The sequence below is a fragment of the Trichoplax adhaerens genome, genomic scaffold, assembly GCF_000150275.1.
Source record: "Trichoplax adhaerens TRIADscaffold_3 genomic scaffold, whole genome shotgun sequence".
NCBI lineage: Eukaryota > Metazoa > Placozoa > Uniplacotomia > Trichoplacea > Trichoplacidae > Trichoplax > Trichoplax adhaerens.
Window position 1 is genome coordinate 4,461,138 of NW_002060945.1, and position 13,693 is coordinate 4,474,830.

The 13,693-nt window shown below is 32.7% G+C and overlaps 1 protein-coding gene across 1 annotated transcript; it reads left to right on the forward strand.

Annotated features, from left to right (window-relative positions):
• Positions 1-6,979: 6,979 nt before the first annotated feature.
• Positions 6,980-11,392, forward strand: TRIADDRAFT_50028 (uncharacterized protein; the record flags this gene model as incomplete). The annotated part of the gene is made up of 15 exons (XM_002110428.1): positions 6,980-7,028; positions 8,255-8,457; positions 9,120-9,208; positions 9,416-9,495; positions 9,594-9,688; positions 9,784-9,846; positions 9,934-9,995; positions 10,110-10,171; positions 10,266-10,326; positions 10,401-10,460; positions 10,563-10,720; positions 10,873-10,921; positions 11,011-11,059; positions 11,125-11,215; positions 11,304-11,392. 15 exons carry the CDS (start codon positions 6,980-6,982, stop codon positions 11,390-11,392), a joined length of 1,260 nt encoding a protein of 419 aa, XP_002110464.1.
• Between the last annotated feature and the right edge of the window lie 2,301 nt (positions 11,393-13,693).

Below are 13,693 nucleotides of genomic sequence, written 5' to 3' on the forward strand. Positions count from 1 at the left end.
GTACATAAAATCGTCAATCTTGAGGATAATATATTACAATACTGTAAGCTGCAACTGTGACATCGATTTTGCAGCAAACGAAAGCCCCTCAAAAATAAAGAATACTGTAGGTAAACTAGTGCTGTACAGAATTGACGATACTGTATCAAATGTGCAAAATAGATATGCATCCATCCTAAAATCGTCAATGTAGAGGATAATACAGTATATTAATATAATGTACGCTGCAACTGTGACATCTATTTTGAACCAAACTAAAAATGTACAGCACAGACTGTACAGTATTGTACCCTGCCACTCTGCCGTTGTACTGTACACTGTACAGTACTATATGACAAAAGGAAGCAAGGTGATAGCTATATAGATATATAGCCATCTCAGCGATGTTTAGTAACTTTGTAGAACTTAGCGTACGATATAACGGTAGATATTCCCTTTTAATGGGGCATACCAATTGAGTAAAAAAAAATAGGCAAAGAATATTAGGAACAGCTTCAAATGTACTATGCCGTTAGATTACACCCTAATCAATAATTACAGTTAATAAACTCCAATTTTCGAAAAAATTGACATTGCTTCCTTTTGTCATAAAACGGCAGCAGTAGTGACTCTACTCTACAGTACTGTACTGCAGATGACAGTATGGACTGCAGAGTACAGTATGAGTGTACTGTACAATACAGTACATCAAGTACGCGTAAATAATAAACACTGTGACAAAATTGAGCTGACTCCATTAAGGTTAACTTAAAGAAACATTTCTCACTTTGAATGCTTCTTCGTATGAAAAATAATCAATAGATAGATCAATTAATCAATAAGTCTCCTCCATACTTGTCCTAGTTCAAATAGCTGATTCTATTATTTTAAGAATAGTCAATAGTTTCCATACCCTAAATTATGATGCAATTTTAATTTGTTTAATCCCAATTTTTTCCCCCATTGCTGAAGATATTAGCACTACTTCAACTCTGTAGTCCCATATTGAACTGTAATTAAAATATGGGAATGAAAATCTCGATCACTTTTGATTTTCCAAAATTGAATATTGTATGGATGTATTATCCATCCATTCAAAAGAAAATAAAAATATTTCAATTCCTTCTTCCATGTTATTGATATTAGTAAAACAGATTCCCCTTGCTGCAGACTGGAGTGCTAAAAGACCGTACGCACAGACAGTACAGCAATTGTACTGTACACTCAACTGTATGAGTCATGATGTCAAGATCGAAACTACTGTACTGTACAGTACTGCAGTTTAAACTGGAAGCCAACTGCAGAACGATAGTATAAAACTTGGGAAAGCTGAACTGCAGCATCATGATGGAGGTGGCAAATGAAATCGTCGTTTCAAGTTGTTGAGAGCCAGTGAGTTCAAGAGAACGGCGTAACTACTTTCCGTGCACCAATTTCATTAATCGAAAGCTGACAGTAAGTAGAAATAGGAAGAATGTACCGAGAATGACGTACTGTACTGATATCTTGCTATGATAAGATGCGAGTATTCTATCCTTGAGCTTACAGTAAAATAAGCGACCAAGTGGAAAGGGCAGTCTTGGAGAAAAGAGACCGTTCAAAAATGAATTTTACCTACTGCCTGCAGTAATGATAGCGGTATACCAACAGGAGTGGCTTGATTAAGCAATGGTAGTGGGGGTAGATGAGTTTATCAGTAGAAATACTCGCATGCTAAATAAGTTGCTTTAAGTTTTTTTTGTATTAACTTCCTTTGTTCATCTTCTTGTTTGTTATTCCTGTCGTATGTTATTGTTCGTTGGGCTTTCATTTTTCTATTCGTTCTTATACCAATAACTTTACCTTCTGCACTGTAAACTTTTCCAAATAATGTTCATCAACTTCTCAAAATTGCGTCGCTCAATTCTATTTTGCTATACTTTTTTGGTAGTCTTGAATTCATATACTGTACAGTATACTGTATATATATTTCTCGTACAGATGCGTACTGTATGTAATGTAGATTAGAGTGTTCGTTATCATTTGAAATATTTCTTAGCCACATGAAATTATTTGCATGAATTTTTTAAACCAGAGTAGACGATGGAGAAAATTTTTTAATTTAGATCAGCGTATTGCACTCGAGCTACAGCTTTGCCATGGGTTCAGTATGTGGAATGATCGCTTTCGATTTGTTTCATTCCTGCATTCCTCAAGGATAACAGTTTTGATCAAGAAGTAGCAGCCTTATTGATTACTACTTAATTCAACCATCTAATTATACCGTTGCAGTATTTTTATTCTGTTCTTACTCCATGCTCACTGAAAGTAGGAGTTCCTATTTTCCATCTGCTCTATGTAGCTTACGGTTGATGGAACAGGTGACGACGTAAAAGCACTGTAGAACGAATACAGTGCAGCACAAGGAGTAAATTCTAGAATAAAATTTACCAATCGATAACACGAGTTCACTACTGTGATTCATTGGTAGCATAGTGGTCTACCGATCGGTGTTTGCTATACTGTAACAAGAAAGTAAGATAGCACGTAGCACTAAACCGCAGTGGACACAGGACAACTACCTACTGTGGCGAGAATTCCCTACCCTTAAGTCCATTTATTGCTGCGTTAGTAGGAATGTACCGCAGACTGCGGTCTTGAAGAGTTGTCATTTAGCAATGAATTAATTAATTTATTTATTTATCGCATTAACTCGATTTAAACATCTTAAGCGTGATTGCATGAGCATCAATTCAATAGCTCACACGTTTAAGTCGCTAGCTTTTATGATGCGGTGTAATGTATTACGATAACTAAATTTGAAAGTTAAAAACTGCGCTCATATTTCGGATCTAATACCGTTTATGGTAGTCATTTAGCCACAGAATTCACAAATTACTAAAAGCTTTGAATTCATTGAAGATTCTCGCGAGAGCATTTTAAAGGTATACTTAATATACTGTACACTGTGCCTTGTACATGATTTAATACGATATACTGTATCTAGTTATTAGTTTTCATTAAACCGACGTACAGTAGTAAAGCACTGGCATTATTTTATTAGTTTTTACTGTCTTTATTATAATATTATTATTATTGTTACCTTATTATTTCTGTAAGTAATTATTAATTAGAATATTGTATATTGTTGTTAATAGTAAGGTTAATACGGTATATTGATCCAGCAAATGGGGGTAAAAAAAAACCTTTCTACCTTTAGAAATCTACCTTGCACTACAGTAGTCACGACTGATGGAGAAAATAAATAAATTGGGTGTGCTCATTTTTTCTATCCAGTCCGCTCATATTGTAACATGGCAATAAAATGGATGGGGCGATTGCGATACTTACATGCATACGTATTAGAAAGACTACATATTTTATTCTTACTAAAAGCCGACAGAACTCTACCACTTTTAGAGTACTGTATCGCACTCTATTATACAGTAATTAGCTAATGTCGGTGTCCTATATCAGCATAAGTTAAACTCGAAATTTTATTGATTTACCCGTATGTGGTATTTGGTTGATAAAATTGTTAATGCAGTACAATGCTCTGATATAAATTGCATCCAACTCTACATCAGTACTGTATAGAATCAACACGACTTTGTAACTTATCTTGGAATCGCAACTTATATAAAGTAAACTTTTCGGCTGATTTTTGTAGGAATACTTTAGTAGAGTACTTGAAATGTTTTATTTATTATAATTATTATTTCTTACATTACTGCATAAGGGGAAGGAAATGAAAAGAAATAATTATGTGCTATGTCCTATATGCTTCTAATTACATTATATAATTGACGTCCCTAAAAAGTTAGTGATAAATGACCGCTAGTAAATTATAACTTAACTCTTATAGTACTACTCAGTTGAATGTAGATTTTAATTTTTACCCAAATTTTTGTACTCTCTAGCTATGCCATAAAGGTACGTGAAATCTATTTTGTACCTATATGCTATACTTCTAGTCAAGATTTTATCCTCTTTTTTTTTTTTTTGTCATCGATCACCTCGAATCTTCTAGTAATTGCAATAGCAGTGGGAAGATAGGATACCAGATTGATAATTTAAAAAAAAAATAGTATCAAGATAATACTAGCCCTTAGAACTTATAGGTAAAGTAGAAAGCACTCAAGAATCGAGCCATCTTGACCGATAAGTGTGTACTTGCTCACTAGATTGATGATGAAACGTGGATTTTAAAGCGCTTACAGTAGTGGGATAATAAAAATAAATAATAAAATAGCGAGCATATCAATGCTATCAAACGCGTAGCCGACGAGATTCCTAACCAATTCTTCTCGTACTGTCTGTACTGTACTGTATAGTATGGAATAAACTGCTTTTATTGGAGACTATTTTTAGGTGGGAAATTAACAGATGATAGTAGTGAATCTATCAATAAGAATAGAGTATCTTGCATACTTTTTCCCCTAATGTCGAATCAGTATGATTAATTATCAATATTATTATCATCGTTCAAGTTAGCTTCAAGTATTGCAATACCGCCTATTAAAAATCGAGTTGAAATTTATGGTGTGTGATAGCCTATTTCAGCAGCAATAACTACCAAATATCTACTACAGTGGAAGAAATGCTTACAAAAATTTCTACTTTTCCAAGTACATTGTACAGTAGAGAGTACAAGTGCAATAGCACTGTGTGCTGAGTAGTAGTGTTTTTATAGGGTAGATAATGAAGAGGAAAGTTGACCATATTTGTTATGTTAGTGTGTAAAATGAAAAGTCCCAACGCCATTGGATTTCTACTTGTTCTACGTAGGATAATAGGATACTCAATAACTAACAAATATCTACTACTGTACAGTGGAAGAAATGCTTACAAGAATTTCTACTTTTCCATATGCATTGGACAGGAGAGAGTACAAGTACAATAGCACTGTGTGCAGAATAGTGACAATATTTTTATAGGGTAGATAATGAAGAAGAAAGTTGACCATCTTTGTTGTGTATTTAGTGTGCAAATGAAAAGTCCCAACGCCATTGGATTTCTACTTATTCTCCGTAGGATAATAGGATACTCAATAACTAACAAGTATCTACTACAGTGGAAGAAATGCTTATAAGAATTTCTACTTTTCCTTATGCATTGTACAGTAGAGAGTACAAGTACAATAGCACTGTGTGTGTGCTGAGTAGTGAAAATATTTTTATAGGGTAGATAATGAAGAAGAAAGTGAACCATCTTTGTTGTGTGTCGAGTGTACAAATGAAAAGTCCCAACGCCATAGGATTTCTACTTGTTCTCCGTAGGATAATACATTATACAGGAGAGAGAGTACAAGTGCAATAGCACTGTGTGCTGAGTAGTGAAAATATTTTTATAGGGTAGATAATGAAGAAGAAAGTGAACCATCTTTGTTGTGTGTCGAGTGTGCAAATGAAAAGTCCCAACGCCATTGGATTTCTACTTGTTCTCCGTAGGATAATAGGATACTCAATAACCAACAAATATCTACTTACAGTGGAAGAAATGCTTACAAGAATTTCTACTTTTCCATATGCATTGTACAGTAGAGAATACAAGTGGAATAGCACTGTGTGCTGAGTAGTGAAAATATTTTTATAGGGTAGATAATGAAGAAGAAAGTGAACCATCTTTGTTGTGTGTTGAGTGTGCAAATGAAAAGTCCCAACGCCATTGGATTTCTACTTGTTCTCCGTAGGATAATAGGATACTGTGGAGAGAGAAGATTGAGCGGGTGACAGTTCATTTTGCGCACGATGAAGCTGTTAATTACTGCAAGTATTCAATTGTAATGAACCAACAATAACAATGGAGGGGTGGCGAGTCACTTATTGTGTTGTACCGTACTGTAGTGTGTCCACTACTTTGCTGGGCAGGGTACAATGTTTGCTGTTCCAAAGTGATGTCACCCTTGTATCCAAGCAGTATCATCAATCGGAAGCAAAACGAATGTCACCATACTACAGTATGAAGTGGTCGCTAATCGGTACACTGCCACACCTACTCTACTCCAATATACAATCCAACACCTGTACCTGTTCACTTTGTTTTCTACTACTTCAGTAGGCTGTATAGAGGGTGTTAGTAAGCAAGCAAGTCCAACGACAATTTACAATTATCCCCCCAAAAACGACAGGCATTGCACACAGACCACCAGCCAATCTCAACAGGCAAAAAAAAATCCCACATTACAATATAGTTTATCTTTATTATTGGTTTTACTGTTTGTAGTCGATCTGTAAATTATCTTGCCTTTGATTGAGCGTATCCATTCTTTTTCCTGGCTTACTGCTTCTTCTGTCCATACAGATTGTCGCTATTATTATTGGACTGTCGTTGACAGACTCAAGGCAGCACTACGTAAGTAAAATGCGATATCCAATGCAAGACTAGGATGATTTCAGTAATGGACTTTTCCATTCCAACTACTCCATTCCTTTCCACTACTGTAGAATAGCTTAAAATCTACCATGGTTTAATTACCAGCAATGATGGTCATAATAATTCTATCTAACGTCATTTAAAAGACCAACTTTAATGTCGTATCGGATGACTAATGTAATATTGAACTACGTTGGATAGGATACGAGCTCTCCATCTTTTGTGCTCTCAACGACACCTCTTTATTAACCACAACTTAAACAAATAATGACAGCATTTTTTCCACATTGGAAAATACTCCATCACTACTTTGAATAATATCGATCTTTTACTCATTTCGTCCTATCTTAACGGAAGTGTGATAGAGAGTTGATGAATTATTGATTCACTCCATTATTTCGAAACTGGCAGAACTGGAGTACCATTTATTATTTTGCTGGTTTTTTTTCCTTTATTCCTTTTTTGCGATCTTTTTTTACACTCTACATATATTGACAATCTTTCGTCATCAATGTTTGAAGATGGCCATAAGTAGAATACTACAGTGTGTGTACTAGATATATCATACACACGTGCATGATATCATCATCATCATCATAGTACTGTACTAACAGCTTTAAATTATCATTCTTTTATTCTAGTCGCCATGAAGAAACTAAGACGTCGACTTTCGGCCACCTTATTAGGATTGAATAGTAAGTAAAAGCGATTGATATCTCCTTCAATTAACCGATTGATTGATTTATTTTCATTATCTTCAACGAGCTGTCCCCAATTGCATTGGCTATAGATTTATCATTAGTTCTACTAATATGTATTGCCTATCAATGCGAAGGGATAAGAAAGCACAATCACAGATCGCCATATTCCCATTTTTCCACATGCTACGATAACATTGATACAGTACTACTACTTATTGGAAGTAACTCTAGCATAACTACCAACTGTGATCGACGGCAATACAAGCTGCTGTTACTTTGCTACGATCCAATCGACGTAAAAATTCTCAATCTTGATTCTGTCTCTTGTTAAATTTAGTTGATAAAATCGTATCATGACTATTTCCAACATATAACGTCATAAGTAGACTGTAGAAATGATCAATCTAGTCTAAAAAAATTAGATTGCAGTAGTTTACTTTATTGATTTAGTATACGAGTATACTAAAATGTACTATTATTGAGTTAATATTTTCCATTAACGTTGACTCTGATAAAAAGTGAAAATATAATTATAAATGTAGATAAAATTACTAGAAAATTTTTATCCGATATACAATATACTGACTTGGACGATACCAATTATTTTTTTTTTCATTGCTCTTGAACACCACTACTAATTAATTTACTATTGCAGTGCTTCGAAGATTTTGGATCAATTTTTCTTTCCTTAATCACCTATTTTTTATTAAATAATTTTTTCTCCTAGCTAGTGGAACTAGCCCCGATGATGATGATCAAGCCAAACCGGAGAATTTAAATCATGACGAAACTAAAGATCGACAAGTAAATAGAATAAAATAGCCTTCACTAATTTAATACAAGTGTATATTTTACAATAGTACAGTACAAATTCAACCTATCTTGGACGTCATGGAATACAGATATCTATCAGTCTGCATTGCACTGCAAGTCAATTCGACCAACTTGTTACAAACTTGGATTTTATGATAATAAATTTTAGCCGTCAATGTATTAATACTATCTAATTTATCCCCCAAAATGAAAACAATAATTTCAACCCTCTTTTCTATCAAGTTAAATGACACCTAATACTACCTATACTTATAATTTACCTCTTTTCAATCCAACTTTTACTACTTAACTATTTTACAAGGAGGACGAACAAACAGTCAATAGGAAAGAAAAAAAAGGAAATAGTTTTAAAATAAAATATCATCGCAATAATGTTTCTAGCCAAGATGATGGATCAGCGACAGGATCCGCCTTTGGTACAAATACCACTTTTAGACCTAAATTATTTCCGTTTCGTCGCTATTCTTCCATGTATGAATCAGAAACAGTTCGCCAAAAAATAAATGCAGCTAAGGAAACTATTGAAAATAGTGGTAATAGTAAGCAGATTTCAAATCAACGGCGACACTCTGCTGCCATCGAATCACCGGTATTGGTTTATTATTATTATTATTTAATAAGATATTTATAATTAGTCGGCGCTAATATACGTTGTGTTATATTGGTATTACAGTTGAAATTACACATTTTTAGGTAGAAGGAATATTTAATGTAATTAATTAATGTATTTTATGTATCATATTAGTCTACTAGTAACGTGTGGATAGACTGACTGTACGCATTGGTACCATTTATAAATTATTGTAATGGTGTGCGTCAGTAATTCACATCTTGTTCCATTTTATGAAATGTTGTAAAAAATAGCTTGAATCCTTATCGTTTCTGCTATTTTCTGTACAGTCTAAAGTGTAATATCTTCACCGAAATGTGCTATTGTCTAATCGAATTGTCTGTTAATGTTATGTATGTATACTACCTATATATTTCGCCACCTGGAATGAAACTTAGTGTAACAGCAATTGCTTATAGTATTTTTATGATTCTAAAGGCCTCAGTCTAGACATCATAATTCCTAGACTAATTTATAATTTATGATGATCTAAGATTAAAGTTTTAAATTAGTCAGTCTTCCTTTAACCAAGTTACCTGAGCACTTGTTAAATAAATTAGCAGGATTGTTATCGAGAAATGAAGACTTTAAATTCAGTGTTTAAGATAAATCAAAAAAATTTTATTTTTTACAATGCTTAGAGCATACCATTTGGTACTGAAGATGCTTATGAAAAGTTAGAACCTTTAGGCGAAGGATCATATGCTACTGTTTATAAGGGATATAGTATGTAAGTCTATTTAATACACTTTTAATCATAGAGAACTCTTATACAAGCATAGAGCATCATTTTTTTACTGATCTATTACATGACAATACGACAAATGCGGTTTTTATTCAGTTCTATTTATAATTACGGTGTACATTTGTCCACCATATATCGCTTACTGACGACGTCGGTAATTTTGCTTTTCTATCAAAAAAACTGTTTACCTAGAGGCCATCAAAAATTGGTAGCCTTAAAAGAAATCACTTTAAATGAAGAGGAAGGAACACCATTTACAGCTATACGTGAAGGTAAACTAATTATTTTCTCATTTCAGCAGTTATTTAGACCTAATTAAGAATTTTCTTTGTTTCATTGTAATCATTGAAAGTATCCTTTTTTGTTTCAGCTTCTTTGCTAAAACAATTAAAGCACGCTAATATCGTAGTTCTTCACGATATTATACAAACTCCAACGAAATTAACCTTTGTTTTTGAATATGTTGTATGTTAGAGCTTCATTACACTATTCATTTGCTACAATCCTGACTTCTTTTATAGATAGATTTTACTAATCTTTACACATGACTATTTTAACAGACAACAGATCTTAGTCAATATTTAAATCTTCATCCAGGCGGTTTAAATATGAAAAATGTAAAAGTAAGCTTTCTGTGTTATTAATTTTAATTCATTCTTTATGATATTCGTAGCGATTAAAAAGAATTGTACTGTATTTTTATCGCATAGCTTTTTCTTTACCAACTTCTAAGAGGCCTTTCGTACTGTCATCAACGAAGGATATTACATAGGTAGTGTAAAAATCTAGCAATCACCTAGGCTATTTACAATAAAATCCAAGGAAAGGACTTATTTCTGTTAATAAATTGATCTTCACCTTTTGCTTTGCCTTTACCTACTATTAGGGATATTAAGCCACAAAATATACTTGTCAGTGAAATTGGTGAAATTAAGTTAGCTGATTTTGGTAATGAATAAAGAAGCAGTGACGGATTTTCACATCATTTTATTACGTTTTAATCATTGGTATCATTACTAAATAAAAGTACATATTTTATTAGGATTAGCTAGAGCAAAATCTGTTCCTAGTAAAACTTACTCACCCGATGTTGTGACTTTATGGTAGGTTAATTGACCCAATTTTTATATAATCCCACGGTATCTGGATTTTAAAAAAATGATGAATTATACTTCAGGTATCGCCCACCGGATGTTCTGCTCGGATCAACAAATTATTCAACTTCATTGGATATATGGTACACTTACTATATCTCTTATTGTGTCAATTGTTGTAGAAAACCTGAATCTCGATATAGTATCAGTATCCAATTGTAATAGCATCTTCTACAACATTAAAGGGGAGTTGGCTGTATATTTACTGAAATGGTATCTGGCATTGCAACATTCCCAGGCGTAAGAAACATTAGTGACCAGTTAGATAAAATCTGGCATAAGCTGGGTACGCCCACTGAAGAAACATGGCCTGGAGTTACAAGTTACCCTGAGTATTGTGCTGGTATTGAAAGATTACTTTGAATAAGCATTTTTATTAGTAATTTTCTTTAGACTTTTAGGTCTTTAGCATCATTCTTAATGTTTCATGTTGCTCATGCGATGTTATTCGAACACATGTGGTAATTTCTACTGTTGTGTAATTATTTTCTGTAGCTGAAACCATGTTTTATGAGTCACGAACCATCGCTGAAGTTATACCAAGGTTACAACTGCTCATATTTTACGGATTTTTATATTTTGAAAGGTATACAATGTTAACAGGCTATTTATCAATTCCATATAAAAATTTAGACTTATGAAGGACCCGGGTGCTGCTGACTTAGCTACTAAGATGCTGCAGGTAAATATAGCTTTAATTAAGTAGTTAAATCACGATAAGTACTTATATGATGTGAATTTCTCTAGTATCAACCATTTAAACGAATATTTTGCCAAGCCGCAATGAATCATCAATACTTTACTGACATACCTGAAGGAATCATAAAGTTACCTCCTAGTAAGAATTAGATTCCATGTAATAATATTTTAAAGCATTTTCTATCTATCTTATATTGAATTACGTATGTTGTTCTTACCTTTTACAGCTGTTTCCATATTCTGTAATGGTTTGGTTAAATTGGCTCCAGAAGAAAATGAATTTGAGGGAGATTCGTTAACCTCTGTGATATCGTAATAATTTATCTACCCATCTATAAATTCCAAAGTTATTCAATAATTATTATTAATAATTGACCAAGCGATTGACATAAACGTTAGTACCAACGTTGGACTTAATGCAAAAGTTTTAAATTACAGCTATAAAAATTGTACATGGTGAGCTGTAGGCTCGTGTTCCCCGAAATACAGTATTTGTATGGGCAAGAAATAACTAATATCTTAAAAATTTCTTATTCTGTTTCAATTTCGTAAAGCTGATATTTTATAATTAACTGATTTGGGCTTACTTCTGCTATGTAACCGACATATCACACGTTACCAATATAAATTAATGGACAAAGATACCATTATGATTAAGTGTTGTATATCATTGTTCTGTTCAATTTTTGTATAAGAAATATTTAACATGTAATAATCCTTTAAGGAAGAACAACCTATTTAAGACTCGGTATATTTCCTTTCACCTAAAAATATTGTTGTTTTACTCAAGTAAGTGGCAATATTTAAAATTCTGACGCTATATTAATTGACGTCATTTAAATATCGGCTATGTATTTTACTTGCTTACGAAATACGCTGTCATAAAATATAGTCGTTATTTTTTACGAGAGAATGATAAAATATAGCTTATCCTAACATTAGCGGTTACTTTTAATAACTAAAGCTGACGTTTCTGTATACAAGATAATGGTCTAATGAAAACATAACGATATTGTACGCATTAACACTCGTGCTAATCATTTCCTTTTACATTTCATGCACGACATTACGTATCGGTGTAAGAGGACGGCTGCTGTAAAATAAATCTATCTCTTTATTTTAATTGCAATTCTAAAGGCGTATTTATATCTTGTTTCTTGAGATAAACAACAGGTGTATCAATCTCAAAATTGTAAGCTCTGCTATTCAGAACATAATCGTTACAATGCGATGATATTTTTTATATTATCAAGTGAGTTTATTGCTCTTAACTTTTTAGGTTGAAATACCTAAATAGTATAGTCCACTTTACTTACAGCTATGTACGCGTGCTTCATCAGAGTATCCTGATGAAAGAAGCCTATACTTACTATTAAAATTGATCATCACCAGTCTATACTATTTAGTACATGATATTTTCATCAAGAATAACCTATAATATTGTTTAATATTGATACTGTATCTACTTCAAGTTTTTACTACCATATACGCATACATATACATACATGCTTACATACGTACCAATCACCTGCAAAACAATACTTAATTCTAGTTGAAAAGGTATATAGATAAATAACATAATTAGATGATACAAAATATTATCTATACACGGTATTATCATTTAATTCAGCTGATAAGCAAATATTTTAGTGTGTGTAAATTATAAATATTAATACTGATTTCAAAAGCCTGCTTCTATCTTAAAAGTGTGAAAATGACCGGATGATCCCCAAAACAGTATTTCAAGTATACGATACTTTCATATAATTTACTAGTCAGATAGACATTTGAATAATGTAAATTGTCAATGTCAATACTGATTTTAAACCTATTTCTAATTAAAAATTTACGAAGACGACCGATATTATTTCGTATAGAAATACCTTGTGGAAGTATCAACGAATATCTAGGGAATTTTATTAGACGTGGCAATGTGTTACCCAGCTGAGAAGCAAAGAATACATAGCCATACTATAAGAGAATATGATACAGCATTAAAAATTATTTGGTCCTACATTTTCCTATCAGTATTAAGCACTGTATATATGAATTATTTATCTGCCAACGTTTAAATGCGATTATGTGACATACATCAGATATGTGCAACTCAGATACTTGTACACAAGAGAGAACTTTTCTATGTCTATATATACGCCAGCATTCAATTCCATCAAAGGTATTCTTTCTTCAGCTCACTTAACTACGTACACGTATGAACATTAAAATGATGTGTAAGTTTTGATATCTAAATTATAATAGACATTCTTTCTTGCAATTTGTATCTGCTATAGCGCTACAATATCAAGCCTATAAATTGATACAATACTTTAGAGGCACGTAGCCTCCAATTATGTAACAGATTTCTTTACGGTAATTGATCTAATATATTTGTAGTATAGTAGTTGAGACCTGATAACACTCACAATACGAGAAAAGTAAAGCTAAATTGAAATTAATATGTACGATAATTCACTTGTACTCTAGATTGATCAGATGTCTACGAAGTTATAATTAAACATGCATCAGCAGAAAATGATATTTTATTTTTTATACTATCAAAAATAGACGCAAATGCATAGTAGATTATTTAAAGAGGAAACCATACAAAATAATGAAA